Source organism: Mustela nigripes, chromosome 6, assembly GCF_022355385.1.
Source record: "Mustela nigripes isolate SB6536 chromosome 6, MUSNIG.SB6536, whole genome shotgun sequence".
Taxonomy (NCBI): Eukaryota; Metazoa; Chordata; class Mammalia; order Carnivora; family Mustelidae; genus Mustela; species Mustela nigripes.
This window is the reverse complement of record NC_081562.1, coordinates 104,692,539-104,709,751: the sequence shown is the minus strand read 5'-3', so window position 1 is coordinate 104,709,751 and position 17,213 is coordinate 104,692,539. Positions and strand designations below refer to the sequence as shown.

Below are 17,213 nucleotides of genomic sequence, written 5' to 3'. Positions count from 1 at the left end.
CCTTAAGGAAGCTCTCCTAACTTTCTCTTTGTTTCCCAAAGTCACCAACTGCTTTAACTTCTTGCCTTCTCATTCACTTACTTAACAGCACTGTACTTGTACTTGCTTCCTTCCCCCCTGCTTCAGAGGAAGGGGTATCTCTGTTTCCATCATGTGCTAGTTTCTTCATCTCTTTAGGGACTTCCATTTTTCTCTTATTATCTTCAACCACCTGTTCTCCATTAGTTCTTCCTTCTCAGTACTGAGACCCACTTGTCTGTACTAGTTTCTGAAGACTTTCTTCCATTCTCTTTCAGGAACTTCCATCTTCCTGGTGCCCAACCTTTCCTCCACAGTCAAGAACCTTGAGTCTATGCTTTGCTTCTTTTCTTACCTCCCATTCACTTCTCAACTTCCAGAATTTAAGCACAACCCAGGAAAGACAGTAAAGGACTTTATAAACTGAAAAATACATTATATTATTAAATTTTATTTTTTTTATGTAATCTCTAATCATGGAGCTCAAACTCACACCCCTAAGATCAAGAGTTGCATGATCTTCCAACTGAACCAGCCAGGCACCCCACATTATGTTATTTTAGGAGTGATTACAAGATATTCTTGGAAGGATATTCATGGTTTTAACTGCTGAAAAGAACAATTTACAATGCATCAAAGTTAATTGATAATCTTGTACCTTGCCTTACAGCAATCTTTTATCTGTTAAGTACAAAAGAATAGATGATTAAGAATCCATTAAAGGTCATATAAGTCATATTCAAATAAATAATAAATAATTCAAATAAATAAATATTTTGGGCAAAACAAACTGTGGGTACTTTGAGGGAACACAGACATAGACTAAAGAAGTGTGTACAAATAATCTGATGGAGAGTAGTTGTTGATACTTGAATTAAGGAAGGACAATAGAGTGTGATAATTTATAAGTAGTTTCTTCTTTTTTTTTTAAAAGATTTTTTTTTTTTTTTAGATTTTATTTATTTATTTGACAGAGAGAGATCACAAGTAGGCAGAGAGGCAGGCAGAGAGAGAGAGAGGAGGAAGCAGGCTCCCCGCTGAGCAGAGAGCCCGATGCGGGACTCGATCCCAGGACCCTGAGATCATGACCTGAGCCGAAGGCAGCGGCTTAACCCACTGAGCCACCCAGGCGCCCAGTAGTTTCTTCTTAAAGCAGGTCTCTTTCGGCTCTTTCATTATTTATGTTAATTCAAATGATAGGATAAACCAGCAGTCCCCAAAGTCTGGTCAAAAGATCTTGTTTGTCCCCAGATCCATGTTGGTCCCTGAGATACTTTCTGAAGGTCTTCAAGTCAAAATTTTCATATTAATACTAAGATGTTAATTGGGTTTTTTTGTTGTTGTTGTTGTTTTACCAGTGACATTAGCACTGATAGTGCAAAAGCAGTGATGGGTAAGAGTTGGTTCTTTAGTGACACCAAACTGTATTTGCAACCATTGTCTTCATTATACACAGTAATGGTTTTAAAAAAAAAGCCAGTTTCATTTAAGATTGCCCATGATGAGGCAGTAAAAGTGATTAGTTTTAATAAACCATGGCTCTGGAACATGTCTTTTTAATAGTCTGTGTGCTGAAATAGGAAGTACAAATAAAGGAGTTCCATTGCAGAGAGAAGCAGGAGGCTTTCCTCAAGGAAAAGGACTTACAAGCTAAACTAGCTGCTTTTTTCATGGATTGCCGGAGAGTCTAACAGATAAATGATGTCTATTTTGATATTGATATGTGACATTTTTTTGAAAATGAACAATGTGAGCCCATTTATTCAAGGGAAACAACTGATGGAATTTGTTGACAATGAAAATTTGAGCTTTAAATGAAAATTATTTTTTGGAAAACTTGTTTCTCTTACTCTGAGTTTGACAGCCTCCCAGTTTTCTGAGATCATCAGTGGTGATATTGTCATGATTTTAAAATATTATATAATTATGTGCATCAACATTGGGAAGACCTGTATAACTCAGTTATAATATTGAACTAATATTTTCAAAACCATCAATGCGCGATATTACTAAGTCAGGATTGATTTAAAAACCTATTCAAGGGTCACCTGGGTGGCTCAGTCAGTTAAGCGGCTGCCTTTGGCTCAGGTCATGATTCCAGCATCCTGAGTCCCATAACGGGGTCCTTGCTACGCAGGGAGTGTGCTTCTCCCTCTGCCTCTGCCTGCCACTCTGTCTACCTGTGTTCTCTCTGTCTCTCTGACAAATAAATAAATAAAATCTTTAAAAATAAATAAATAAATAAATAAACCCATTCAAGGGCAATGTTGATTGCCATTTTAATGTAACAGAGTTCAAAAGTTCATGGATAAAGTTTTAGATTCTACATTGCTAGTCTTTAAGAAATTACAATTATCTGAAAAAGCCGAATTTTGGAAAAATACTATTTCCTTTCCTATTACATATCTATGTGATGCTGTGTTTTTTCATGTCTTTCAACCCAAACAACATATCATAGAAAATTGAGTGCAGAAACATGTATAAGAATCCAGCTTGATCCCACAAAGCCAAATATTAAAAAATTTTTTTTAAAAATGTAAACCAAAGCCACTATCATTAAATGTCTTTTGGAAAATATTGTTATTATATATAAAAATATATTTATATCAACATATGTGATGATTTGGGGATGAAATTAGTGTTTAATCATTGAACTTTGAGTAAAGCAGATTTTTCTTCATAATGTAGGGGGACCTCATCTCATCAGCTGGAATAGAACAAAAATCCAGGGGGCGCTTGCGTGGCTCAGTTGGTTGAGCGACTGCCTTCAGCTCAGGTCATGATCCTGGACTTCCAAGATCTAGTCCCACATCGGGCTCCCAGCTCCCTGGGGAGTCCGCTTCTCCCTCTGACCTCCTCCTCTCTCATGCTCTCTCTCACTCATTCTCTCTCAAATAAATAAATAAAATCTTAAAAAAAGAAAGAAAGAAAGAAAGAAAGAAAAGAACAAAAACCCAACCTTCCCAAGCAAGACAGAATTCTCCTTCAGAGTGCCTTCAGAATTCATCTGTATAATCATCAGCTTCTCTGGGACTCCAGCCTGCTAGCCCACACTGCAGATTTTGGACTTGCTAGCCTCCATAAATGGATGAGCTAATTCCTCATACTAACTTTCTCTTCATATACACACATTCTGTTGGTCCTATTTCTTTGGAGAAAGTTGACCAATACGACATGTAATGAGTTTATTATTTTTATTTTTAAATGAGTAAATATTTTAAACACTTCTTAGTTTTAATTTCTAATATAGTAAATATCCATGTATACCAAGACATTTTGGGGGTTCTCAATAATTCTTAATAAAAGTGGTCCTGAAACTTGGGGTGCCTGGGTGGCTCAGTTGGTTGAGTGACTGCCTTTGGCTGGAGTCATGATCCTGGAGTCCAGGGATCGAGTCCCACATCAGGTTCCCAGCTCCATGGGGAGTCTGTTTCTCCCTCTGACCTCCCCTCTCATGCTCTCTCACTCTGTCTCTCTCTCCCTCAAATAAATAAATAAAATCTTAAAAAAAAAAAAAAAGTGGTCCTGAGACCGAAATTTGGACCAAAAAGTTTGAGAAACACTGGTAAAAACTGTATTTGAAACAAAATAGCTTTTCCTTTAAAATTCAATAATTTTGACTGTTGGATCTCTGAAATTAGCCTTCCCTCTATTAGTCCGAATTTATGAACTTTTGTAATGTGTGTGTTTTTTTTTTAATTCAGAGATCACAGCCTAGCTAAATGATTATTAGAGTTGGGTGTTCGTTTTATCCACTTCTAATGCTAAGGACAGCAAATTTTAGATAACACCTAATACTTTAATATTATTTAATTTCTTTCTCAAACGTTTTTAGGAACTGCTTAGGTAATGCAAATAGCACTTTTAAACTCCAGAGAAACCGAACTGTTCTGCCCAGAGACCTAACTAAATACTACGAACAGTCAATTTAACAGCCTCTATGCAGAAAGCCCTCATAGGAGCTGATTAAACACAAGTCTGAGATCTTTACGATATTGATGCTTAAAGGGATGGGCATGAGGGGATGAGAGTCGCTTCACTTTCCTTTCCTGAGGGGAGCATCAGAATCTCCTGTGGGAGAAACTGGAGGAGTTTTTTTTCCCCATCCCGGTGGAGATATTCACTGCCCTTCTCTTATAGACACATTGCTTAAGGGACTGTTATAGATTACTTGGGCATATCAAAGTAAAGACATGATTGAGGATAATTTTTCTGTGATTTTATATTCTAGAGAGACAATTTAAAATAAAGTACTTGGTAAGTATAACTCAAAAGACTAAAAGGAAATAAAGAGAAACAAAGCTTTTAGGAGTTGTGCTTATTCTGAGGGTCAGTCATGGCTTTGTTGTTCTATTAGTAATATGAAAGCAAAACCATTATACTTTAATTACATATTTAATGATTATTTCAGTGTTACTTTACTTAGAGTTTCATTATTTCTCTTTTTTGGTTAATAATCTGGATTTTCGGGTTTAAATAGTACAAAATCTGACTTTGATGTGAATCATTATGATTGTATGCAATTAATTACAATGTGATATTATTGTTCTTCCCATGAAAACACTTAGCCTGTTTCACCGCCCTATTGAATCTGGGCTAGCCTTATGATTTGCTTTGACCAACAGAATATGACAGAAGTGATCTTGTATACTTTGGAGCCTAGGACTTAGGCCCAGCCTTCTACTCTCATACTCTTAGAATGTTTCACCATCCTATGAAAAAGCACAGACTATTCTACCAAGCATGAGCAGTCATGCGGAGAATGGACCCAGCCAACAGCCAGCACCAGCTGCCAGAGATGTGATGAGGCCAATTTGGATCCTCCAACTTCAGTTAAGCTGTCAGATGTCTGTAGCTGCATGAGTGATCCCAGGGGAACCATGCAAACAACAGATTTCCAACCCACAAAATTGCAGTAATAGTTTTCATTTTAAGCCACTAAGTTTTTTTAGCCACTAAGTTTTGATGTGGTTTGTTACATAACAAAGACTAACTGAAACAAGTGTTTGTGTGGGGGGCCTGGGTGGCTTAGTGGATTAAGTGTCTGTCTCCGGCTCAGGTCATGATCCCAGGATCCTGGGATCGAGCCCCACATCGGGCTCCCTGTTTAGTGGGGGAGTCTACTTTTCCCTCTCCACTCCCCCTGCTTGTGTTCTCTCTGTCGAATGAATTAATAAAATCTTTTTTTAAAAGTGTGTATGGGGTGGGGCGCCTGGGTGGCTCAGTGGGTTAAGCCGCTGCCTTCGGCTCGGGTCATGATCTCGGGGTCCTGAGATCGAGTCCCGCATCGGGCTCTCTGCTCAGCAGGGAGCCTGCTTCCCTCTCTCTCTCTCTCTGCCTGCCTCTCCATCTACTTGTGATTTCTCTCTGTCAAAAGAAAAAAAAAAATCTTAAAAAAAAAAAAAGTGTGTATGGGGTTTAGACTGGTGGGTGTGAGTAACTGGGTGTGAATTTTTATGGATGCTAAAATCAAGTTAAGGGATATTACATATGCCACACCCTGGTAGAGTCTCAAAATTTGTTATATGTAAACGTAGGATAAGTCAGTGAAACACAAGGTAAATTTATTGGGTGAATCCATCTGCTCATTCAACAGATATTTATTTAGCAAACATTTATTGCATGGCTTTATACACCAACCACTATTTTAGGAATGGGGCTACAATGGTCCATAAAACAGACTCTGCACCTGCCTTTGTATAGCTTAAAGTCTGAGGAAAAAAGGCATTTAAGCAATTTCAAAAAAGTCTGATGAGGAAGTACAGGTTGCTGCTGAGTAAATAACTTTCGAGAGTTAGGGAAGGTTTTCCAGAAGCAGTGATATTTGACCTGATAGATGAAAGAGGAGTAGGTCAAGGGCATATAGTGTCTCAGGTAAATGTCTGCCTTCTGCTCGAGTTATGATCTCAGGGTCTTGAGATCAAGCCCCACGCTAGGCACCCAACTTAGTACGGAGTCCGCTTGTCCCTCTCCCCCTGCCCCTCACCCCGCCCATGCTCTCTCTCTCTCAAATAAATAAATAAAATCTTTAAAGAAAGAGAGAGAGAAAGAGAAGTAGGTCAGAAAGGAAATATATGAAACTGTGGGGTGGGATCAGGAGAGTAAAACACGTTTCAGACAGAGGAAACAGATCTGTGAAGGCTCAGAGATGAGAGAAAGCATGGTGCATTAAAGCCATCACAAAACTCTTGGTGTGGTATATGGAGAAGCATAGCAAGTGAAATTTGGGAGTAAGATGGATTTTAGACAAAGCAATCTGACTACAGAATAGAATGGGATTGGAGATGGGGGTAAGAACTGAGCTATCATAGTTCAGGTGGGAGAGAACTTAAATTAGGATAGAGATAATGAGAATAGGGAGGCATGGGTGAATTCAAGATTTTTAGGTGACGCAGTCTCTAGACTTGACATCTGATTATGCATAGTAAGGGAGCACTAGAGGATTTCTGGCTCAGGCAGCTGAGTAGGTGGATGAAGTCATTCATGGAAATTGGAAACCCTGAAAAAACTGTAGGTACTTGAATTAACCAAGTGAGCTTATCTAGTATCTAGCATTGGTTCGTAACACGAAAGAAAAATCTTGGCTGGAAATGCAGTTTTGGGAATCATTAACTATAGTTGGCAATTTAGGTCCTGGGGTAGCTGAGGTTGCCCAGGGAGTATGAGGAAAAGCCCTGGAAAGGAAGTCTTCCTTCCAGTAAATAATACTGGAACTACCACTTCATGGTTTCTTCTTTAATTCTTTCTACGTTATTTGCCCACAATTTGGAGTAAGTGGAGATGTACACTGGCATAGAAATTTTTGACAAGCAGGATCAGAAGGTTGCAATAGCTTTTACAGCATACTGACAAAGGTTTATGGAGCGTGTGGTAGCAGAGTGAAGTGCTTGCTGTTGAGATGACTTGGGATCAATTGCTGGAAAAACAAGGTCAAGAGCGGTTGCTTCCATGTGCACGAAAAGCAATTCCTAGATGATGGCTAAAATCGGCTGGCAGGATTTGGGGGGTTAGATTCGACCTGAACCTGTTGTCATGGAGATGAGGCGGCTATAAATTGGCCGAGTGAGAGTATTCAGAAGGGAGACTAACAATCAAAAGACTAAAGAAAGAGATTCCGAAAAAGTGAGTTACGTGGAAAGAGACAAGAAGGCTAAAACACGCCGCGGTACCCGGGCAGTGAGATAGTACCGCCTAGGGCTGGCTGAGTTTGTTTTCGTGTCATTTGTACACAAAGGGGAACAGAGCCCTCCTCACCGGAAGCAGAACCTCTGCCCTCTGGGACATTACACATTCCTCCGCGCCGGAAGAGTGCGTTCCCCCTGAGCTCCGGCTGTTTTCCTCTCAGCGCTCTCTTCCCTAAAGGAACGCTCGTGGAACCTCCGGGGTCTGCCGCTTGAAGCCGTCGGACAGCGCAGAACTTTCGCAGACAAGGAGATTAGGAACCACAACCGGCTGTCGGCAAAGGGAGGAAGAAGGAAGGCCCTACGACGAGGCGTCGCGTTGCTGCGGAGGGATTCTGTTTCTGTGGTGGCGGAGGGATTTGACAGTACGTTAACTTCCGGAAAAGTCCTGACCCAGAGAGGAAAAACCCCGAAGGAAACAATAACAAACGAGAAGAGGAAGAGATTGTGGGGTTCCTGTGTTGAGCAGTTCTTGTCCGAGAAGATGAGCTTTGGCCGCTGTCAGGAGACGTGAGAGGGTTCGGAGGGCTTCAGCCAGCCTTTCTCCACCTGTTCCCCGCCTCCTCCCCACCGGGGGGGCCCTCCGGGTATTGCCATGGCTGGCGTGGGGCCGGGGGGCTACGCGGCGGAGTTTGTGCCACCTCCCGAGTGCCCAGTCTTTGAGCCCAGCTGGGAGGAATTCACGGACCCGCTCAGCTTTATCGGCCGCATCCGGCCTCTGGCGGAAAAAACCGGCATCTGCAAAATCCGACCGCCCAAGGTACCGGAGTCCGAGGAGAGAGGGCAGGGAGAGTGCTTTAGCTTTACTTTTCGGGTCCTTCTGCCCTTTCATATTTACTCTCTTGTTTCTCAACAACTAGAAGCTAAGTTTCTCGATGTTCTTGCCTTGGTTTCTTTTGCAGGCTTTATGTGGTAGGTACGTCTGAACGCGAGAGTGGTGTCCCAGGGGCCTTTCCGCCTAGAACTTGGGAGCTGGTACTTCTCTTCTTGATTGTAGGCAGGGCTAACAAAAGACTTCAGGCCTTTCGTTGGCCGAGATGGTGTTTGAAGTGTTAGGGCATGACACGTCCTACCCTCCTGTACTGTGCTCATTATGGTGCTATAGTAAAAACTGCCTTTGCATTTACTTTTTTATTTTTATCCAACTTCTGTTAGTGCTTAATTTATTAAATATTTGCAGGCCTCGTCTCGAGGGTAAGGTTTCTTAAACGGTAATCTGAGATCTAGTTGTCCCCTAAGATGGTATTTCCAAACAAGAACCCTAGATTCTGTTGCCGCAATGAAAGAGGCTTCCCAGGGGAAAAGGAAAAGCATTTATTTTAGAATTTGGTGGCTTAAGAGGAATTAGTCAACAATAGAGGTGGAAGAAAACGTTGAATCTTTTGACATAAGGAACCAAGATTCAAAGATTTATGAATTGCAATTATTGCAAATTACTGTTCGCCTGTAGGTTTTTATAATCTTCTGTCTTTAAAGCAAGGAAAGCCAAGACTACGCCTTTGGGGGAATTAGTGCCCCAAGAGGTTGTGTGATTTGCTCAAGGTCAAAGGGTTTTTTTCTTTACCGGTTAAACCAGCATTTTCCAAATGCTATTCTTGGTCCACTTGCACAAGGCTCAACCAGATGCTTGTTAAAATGCAGATCTCTAGGCCCCTTTTCAGACTAGAATAAATTTCTGGATGTGGAAGTTCTAGAATGTGCTTTTCCAGCACGTATTCTCAGATGATGCTTAATGCACATTAAAGTTTGTGAACTATTGCCTTCGGTGCTTCTTAAAGGGACTCCTTGCTTTGTGTTTTGTCTACTAATCTGAATAAAAGGTGAAATACTGTTTTCCGTGTTGCATTTTAAAAAGTGTCTCTCACCACAGATAACCACAAGTGGTGGGCACCCTAGAGAATAAAAAGAGTTTAAGATAGGAGGGAGGAGCAGGAGCTAATTTAGCACCTACAGAGTATTTCACTTAATATTCTTTGAAACCTTAGTGGGTAAATAATATCTCATTTTACAGATGAGACAGGTTTGAATAAGTTACATAACTTATCAAATGTATGATCTTGGGTGAGTGGCAAAGTAGATTTTGAACCTAGATCAGTCTGTTTGATTCTAAAACTCAGACACGCTGCTAAACCTGTTTGTGCTTAATGAATTCGGTTAAGATTTATAAACTGTTAATAACAGGCAAAAGATTAAAAACTGATTGCTATGATAATTGATGGTATATGCATTGCCATCTTCCTAAAGCTTCATTTAACTGTTTAGCTATCAAAATTACTTAATACTGGCAAAACTTGAAGACTGAAGTTTTTCCTAAACCATGTTTTTATCTCCTGTCTTGCCTTTATGAATTAGAAATTGTACTAGTGTACCTTCAGGTAAAAAAAGTGTGTGTGTGTGTGTGTGTTTATGCCTTTTATTACTGAAAGATTGAAATAATATAGCTTTTCTTTGTATGTTATGTTATTATTAAAAATAAATCTTGTTTATAAGCGCTATTTATTTATTTATTTATTTATTTTTTTAAGATTTTATTTATTTATTTGACAGAGAGAAATCACAAGTAGATGGAGAGGCAGGCAGAGAGAGAGAGGGAAGCAGGCTCTCTGCTCAGCAGAGAGCCCGATGCGGGACTCGATCCCAGGACTCTGAGATCATGACCTGAGCCGAAGGCAGTGGCTTAACCCACTGAGCCACTCAGGCGCCCCTATAAGCGCTATTTAATTTCAATATTGGTGAGGTTCTTTAGTTTCCAAAAATAAGAAAAAATTTTTTGACTACTTCCCACATTTTTAGGTAGATTTACTCTTATTTAGGCCAAATCAAAATACGTTTTCTAGAACCCTACTTGAACTGTGCTATCTCATTTCATTTATACCATGGCTCCAATCTGGAAATTGCCCTTGTTCTGTGGATTTGCTTACTTTTTTTTTTTTTTTTTAATACTTGGATGCTGAGAAACCAGGCTTTGAACAAAACATTTATGTAACATAGACTATGAAGTGCTGTGTCACATTACACATGAACAAAAAAAGATTATATATGTATTATATAAGTACTTCAAAAATTATATAAGTACTTGAAAAAATTACTTTTTAATCCTCAGTTTTACCCTTTATAGTTTATTTCAGATTCTGTTTTGTTTTTAATTTGGTAAACTTAGATGTTTATTAGACACCGTTGTGATACATGAGTTCACTGCATTCCACTTGAGTAATTGGGGAAAACAGACTGGTGCAATTTGAGGAGGATTTATAGATAAAATAATTTTAATAATGGAATATGAGAGATGAGTGATGAGATAAGTAATACTGAAAATATCTCATCTGAAAAATACTACTCTTTCTGTTTCTACAATGAAAAATACTTAAAAGTCGACTTCTTTTCATTATGATTTATGGCTATTCATCCCCTTAAACTAAGGGAGTGAATAATGCATTCTTTGCTTATACATCAGTATGTTTAAAAAAAATATATATGTATATATTTCTACTTAGGATTGGCAACCTCCATTTGCATGTGAAGTAAAAAGTTTTCGTTTCACTCCCAGAGTCCAGCGCCTGAATGAACTTGAGGTGAGTGTTAGATCAGGATTTCTTCCTCCTGATTCATTCTTTTTTTTTTTTTTTTTAGATTTTATTTTTTTATTTATTTGACAGAGAGAGAGAAGATCACAAGTAGGCAGAGAGGCAGGCAGAGAGAGAGAGGGGAAAGCAGGCTCCCTACTGAGAGAGAGCCCAATGCGGGACTTGATCCCAGGACCCTGAGATCATGACCCGAGCTGAAGGCAGAGGCTTAACCCACTGAGCCACTCAGGCGCCCTCCTCCTGATTCATTCTTAATATTGGGCTCTAGCAGAGAACTTGGAGCAACTCATGTACCAGGCTTAGAATTAATGTTAGTTGGGATTGAATGGAAGGAGGTTTCTTCTTTTCCCTTTCCATTTTTTTTTCTCCTCTCCCTTCTTCCCTCCCTCCTTTCCTTCCTTCCTTATTAAATAGGATCCACTTCTGGGATGGAGCCCTACATGGGGCTTGAACCCACAACCTTGAGATCAAGACCTGGGCTGAGATCAAATTGTAAAAAATAGTTGTTAACAGTTTTTTTTCACTTAACTAGGACTATGGAAAACACTCTCTAGCTATGTGTTTCATAGTGGTAATATCTATTGCTTACTGCAGAGACCTGGAATTCTTTTTTTCTTTTAAATTTTGAGATCCTGAAATTCTTTTTTATTTATTTATTTATTTATTTATTTATTTATTTGACAGAGAGAGAGAGAGATCACAAGTAGGCAGAGAGGCAGGCAGAGAGAGAGAGAGAGAGAAGCAGGCTTCCTGTGGAGCAGAGAGCCCGATGCGGGACTCTATCCCAGGACCCTGAGATCATGACCTGAGCCGAAGGCAGTGGCTTAACCCACTGAGCCACCCAGCGGCCCTGAGATCCTGAAATTCTAAGTTCTACTTCCTTTAGCACTTATTATTCTACTAAAATTTTATGTTAATGTCGGAAGATTCTCTCTTGGGGTCTTGGAAGAATATGTTTTAATATTTTATGAAAGGTTTTCAAAGGTTATTTTTAGCTTTAACAGAACTTTTCCAAGACTGTTAATCTGATTTATTAACATGTCTCTTTAAGTATTACTGGTCTCTTTTAAATTTTCTAGATTGAAGTCTATTTAAATATTGCTGTTATACCTCTGCTGGGTTGTTGAAAGATATTTCAGTGTAGTAGAAAAGTGTTTCAGAGTACAAAAGAGAAATCTTAGCTAGCTGAGGCTTAATATGTCATGGTGAAGTTTTTTTTTCCTCTTGATGTTTCTGAGACATTTATTTTCTGGGATTTTAATCCTTTTTTCCCCTTAGTCTCTTGTAATTAGATACATGAAGGATTTTAATATCAGTAGGGTGGAGAATTGGTGTATCTGAGGTAGGCATATTTTCTATGGATGAGATGATAGAATGTTTAGAAACAGAATAATCCAATTTACTACATTTTCTGGTTAGCTAAAAGTTAAGCCAACTATTACCAAAAAATTGCTTTGGTTTATAAAATACAAGAACATTTCTGATATCTTAGAGTGATTTTTGGCTTTAGTGAATAAAGTTTCTTAGAAGTATTTTGTTTCTTGGTTGGACTAAGCAATAATGAGGTCTTTGGATTTCTTTAAAAAAAAAAAATGAGTACCTTTGTTAAGTAAAGCTGATTTATTTTCAATCATAATTTAATTCCTATTTCTGGTTTATGTTTTCTAAAAATCTTAGGCAATGACCAGAGTGAGACTGGACTTCTTGGATCAATTAGCAAAATTTTGGGAACTCCAAGGATCTACTTTGAAGATTCCAGTGGTGGAGAGAAAAATCCTGGATCTGTATGCTTTGAGCAAGGTGAAGCTTGTACTTGGTTTAGAAATTGGAGCAGGGGGAAAAAAAAAAAAAGAAATTGGAGCAGAGGCTAATGAATCTATGAAATTAGGAATTTCTAATAAACTTGATGGAAAACATTCCTTCCTGGGCAGGATTTGTGTGTTTGACTATGAAATGTAAATGAAAAATTTTGAAATTATCTTTAAAATTATTTTATAATTTATAGTTAAGATTTAACATATTTAGGGACTCCTGGGTGGCCCAGTGGGTGAAGCTATTGTCTTCGGCTCAGGTCATGATCCTGGGGTCCTGGCATCGAGTTCCACATAGTAGGGAACCTGCTTCTTCCTCTGCCTGCTGCTCCCCCTGCTTGTGCTCGCTCGCTCTTTTCTCTCTGACAAATAAATAAAAATCTTAAAAAAAAAGAAAGATTTAACATATTTAATGGCAAATTAGTAGGCTCTGTGATAATCAATATGCAAGAGAAATGATGCCAATCTGTTAATATTATCTTGTGTTGAGTGTATAATGTTTTTTGTTGACCTTGTCATCGTTTTTCTGTTTCTTAATTGAAAATTTGTTACATTAAAAGAAATTCATATCATTATTCTCATGTGTGATATGAATCCATTGTATTAATAGCTGTAAGTAGTGTTAAGGGGTAACTGAAGCCAGCATTATCCAGAATGAGTAAGAGTTGAAAACTTAAGAGGGAAGAGTTTAGATTAATTTTTGCCTAAACTCGTTAATTTTGTAACATCTTATTTCCTAATGTGAAAAGAACTAACTGATCTGCAGCAGCATTTAAATTACGTTGAAAAATGGGGCACCTGGGTGGCTCAGTGGATTGGGCTCAGGTCATGATCTCGGGGTCCTGGGATTGAGCCCCGCATCAGGCTCTCTGCTCACAAGGGAGCCTGCTTTCCCGCCCCCCCACCCCACTCTGCCTCTCTGCCTACTTGTGATCTCTGTCAAATAAATAAAATCTGAAAAAAAAAATTTTAAAAAATTACCTTAAAAACATGTTTTGTTGATATAGTAATAAAAATATATGATCCTTCTGACTTGTGAGTGAAGATAGCTTGATTATCTGAGGAACTTTGAAAATATCTTTCTTTGTGGTCTTTCATATCCTCTGATTGATACATTCTTTTGAAATAAAATTGTTACTCAAATTATAGAGTTAATTTTGGAGACTCATTTTCAAGGAAAAACAAGACAAACATATTTAAGCTATTTTTTGTGATACATTTTAAATTTAGTGTCAGGTCAGAATGCTGTGAAACAATTTTTTTAAAGATTTTATTTATTTATTTGACAGAGAGATACACAACAAGAGAGAGGGAACACAAGCAAGGGGAGTGGGAAAGGGAGAATCAGGCTTCCCGCCAAGCAGGGAGCCCAATGCGGGGCACGATCACAGAACCCTGGGATTATGACCTGAGCCAAAGGCAGACGCTTAACGACTGAGCCACCCAGGCGCCCCACTTTAAAAATTTTATATTAAATTTTGTACTGAAACTTAAAAGATTTGGCTGATAGCTGGTTATCATCTCTGGAGTTTGTGTTAGAGACATGATTTTGAAACACTTTGCTTTCCACTACTTTATAATGGGAAACAAATTTTCAGTCACCAGTCTGAGTCAGTAAATTCTCATTTTGATGGTTTCCTTGTTGATTAAATTATAATTTTGTCTTACTATTTTTAATAATAAAAAGTGATACTTGGAATGTCTATAATTTAATGGAGTTTTAAAATTAGCAATTACTGTTTACAATCAGTGCAGCAAGGAACATTCATTCTAGCCCTTAAAAACCTTGTTGGTTGGGTGCCTGGGTGGCTCAGTTGGTTGAGTGGCTGCCTTTGGCTCAGGTCATAATCCTAGGGTCCTGGGATCAGAATCCACATTGGGCTCCGAGCGTAGCTGAGAGCCTTGTTCTTCCTCTCCCTCTGCCTGCTGCTCTGCCTACTTGTGCATGCTCGCTCTCTCTTTCTGTCAAATAAATAAAATCTTCAAAAACAACAAACAACTTTTTTGGTCAGTGTAATACTTTGTAAAATATCAGGCTTAAAATAAAAACACATCCTTCCTCTCCACTCCCATTCCTAGTCCTCAGAACTAATTACTTTCAATTCTTTTAGCTGTTTCTGAGTTAGATCTTTGTATTTCCAAGTAATGTACTCACGCTAGCTCTTCACTTTTTAGTTTTAAATATTATACACTGATTTTCTACTGTTAGAGATGGAGAGGGGGTGTAAGAAACCTAAATCCTTACTTACTGCCCCTGTTCTATTTTAGTGTAGTTAGATCAAAAAAATTTTTTAAACCCCCAAATCAAGAGTTGCATGCTCCATGAATTGAGCCAGCCAGGTGTCCCAGATTAGTTTTTTATTAATCAAAATTTATTAGTTTGCCTGTAAATACAAATATTATTTGTACCTGAGCCTTATAGTATGCTATGATTGTTTTCCTTATACCAATTTTTATTTTCCTTGGAGTTAATAATCACCCTCCCTGTGGTCATTTTGTAAGTTTTCTTTGTAACCATCAAAAATTTATTTTCAGATTTTCCAGCAGCAGTATCTTTCCACATGATTTACCTGTCAGGTAATCTATCAGTTCCATTTTCTTCTTGAGGCCATTCCTTTGGAGCTCTTTTTTCCTGCTCCGATCTCTATTCCTTGTTTTTTAAGGTCAGCTGTCAGCTTGGAACCTCCTTATGCTGTATTGTTCTGGGAATTCCCTTTCCCTTTCCCCTTATTTCAAGTCCATATTACTTGGTTTCCTCCTATTTTGGTGAAGCATTTCTTGTTAGTTTCATGAAGAAGGTGGTGAATGGAATATAAATTTTTGCTCATCTCAAAGTGTTCTATTCTTACACTTTAGTGTTTAGAAGTCTAAATTTTAAATTGTTTTTCTTTAATATTTTGAAAGCTTTACTCAATCTTTCCGCCTTTAGTGTTGCTGTTGAGAAGAATGATGCTAAATTAATTCTTGTTCCTTCCTATGTGGCTTTCTTTTTCTTGAAGATGCAGAATCTAATCTTTATTCCCAGTGCCTTGAGATTTCACATTAGTATGTGTTTTTCATTTATACATAAATCTTTAGTTATTGTTTTGCTTTTTATCACATTTTTAAACAGTTCACAGGTGGACATCATGTGTTCCTTGATGTTTCATCTTTGTTCATCTGTCATCTTTAAAATGAAAGTCTAGAACTTTCACTAATTTAAAGTCCAGCTGAACATTTCATAATGAACAAAGCTTAATAAAATTTACATTTTATTTTTTACTTTAGAAATTTTTTTATTAACATATAATGTATTTTTTGGCCCAGGGGTACATGTCTGTGAATCATTAGGCTTACACACTTCACAGCACTCACCATAGCACATACCCTCCCCAGTGTCCATAACCCAACCACCCTATCCCTACCACCCCCTCCACCCCCCGCCCCCACCCCGGCAACCCTCAGTTTGGTTTGTGAGATTAAGAGTCTCTTACAGTTGTCTCCCTCCCGATCCCATCTTGTTTCAATTTTTTCCTTCCCGATCCCCCAAATCCCCGATGTTGCCTCTCAAATTCCTCATATCAGGGAGATCATATGATAATTGTCTCTCTATGACTTATTTCGCTCAGCATGATACCCTCTAGTTCCATCCGTGTCATTGCAAAAGGCCAAGATTTCATTTCTTTTGATGGCTACATAGTATTCCATTGTATATATATACCACATCTTCTTTATCCATTCATCTATTGATGGACATCTAGGTTCTTTCCATAGTTTGGCTATTGTGGACATTGCTGCTATAAACATTTGGGTGCAGGTGCCCCTTCGGATCACTACACTTGTATCTTTAGGGTAAATACCCAGTAGTGCAACTGCTGGGTTGTAGGGTAGCTCTATTTTCAACTTTTTTGAGGAACCTCCATGCTGTTTTCCAGAGTGGCTGCACCAGCTTGCATTCCCACCAGCAGTGTAGGAGGGTTCCCCTTTCTCCGCATCCTCACCAGCATCTGTCATTTCCTGACTTGTTAATGTTAGTCATTCTGACTGGTGTGAGGTGGTATCTCATTGTGGTGATTTGAATTTCCCTGATGCCAAGTGATGTGGAGCACTTTTTCATGTGTCTGTTGGCCATCTGGATGTCTTCTTGCAGAAATGTCTATTCATGTCCTCTGCCCATTTCTTGATTGGATTATTTGTTCTTTGGGTGTTGAGTTTGCTAAGTTCTTTATAGATTTTGGATATTAGCCTTTTATCTGATAATGTCGTTTGCAAAAATCTTCTCCCATTCTGTCGGTTGTCTTTTGGTTTTGTCTACTGTTTCCTTTGCTGTGCAAAAGCTTTTGATCTTGATGAAGTCCCAGTAGTTCATTTTTGCCCTTGCTTCCCTTGCCTTTGGCGATGTTTCTAGGAAGAAGTTGCTGCAGTTGAGGTGGAAGAGGTTGCTGCCTGTGTTGTCCTCAAGGATTTTGATGGATTCCTTTCTCACATTGAGGTCTTTAATCCATTTGGAATCTATTTTTGTGTGTGGTGTAAGGAACTGGTCCAGTTTCATTTTTCTGCATGTGGCTGTCCAATTTACCCAACACCATTTGTTGAAGAGACTGTCTTTTTTCCATTGGACATTCTTTCCTGCTTTGTTG

At 38.7% G+C, this 17,213-nt stretch overlaps 1 protein-coding gene across 2 annotated transcripts in view; it reads left to right on the top strand.

Annotated features, from left to right (window-relative positions):
• The first annotated feature begins 7,299 nt into the window (after nucleotides 1-7,299).
• Nucleotides 7,300-17,213, top strand: part of KDM5A (lysine demethylase 5A) — a 99,215-nt gene continuing 89,301 nt past the window's right edge. For both annotated transcript variants that reach the window (XM_059403850.1, XM_059403849.1), the window contains exons 1-3: nucleotides 7,300-7,959; nucleotides 10,694-10,771; nucleotides 12,461-12,583. In XM_059403850.1, coding sequence (XP_059259833.1) covers nucleotides 7,795-7,959; nucleotides 10,694-10,771; nucleotides 12,461-12,583 — 366 coding nt within the window. In that variant the 5' untranslated portion in view covers nucleotides 7,300-7,794. The remainder of the gene's footprint in view (nucleotides 7,960-10,693; nucleotides 10,772-12,460; nucleotides 12,584-17,213) is intronic.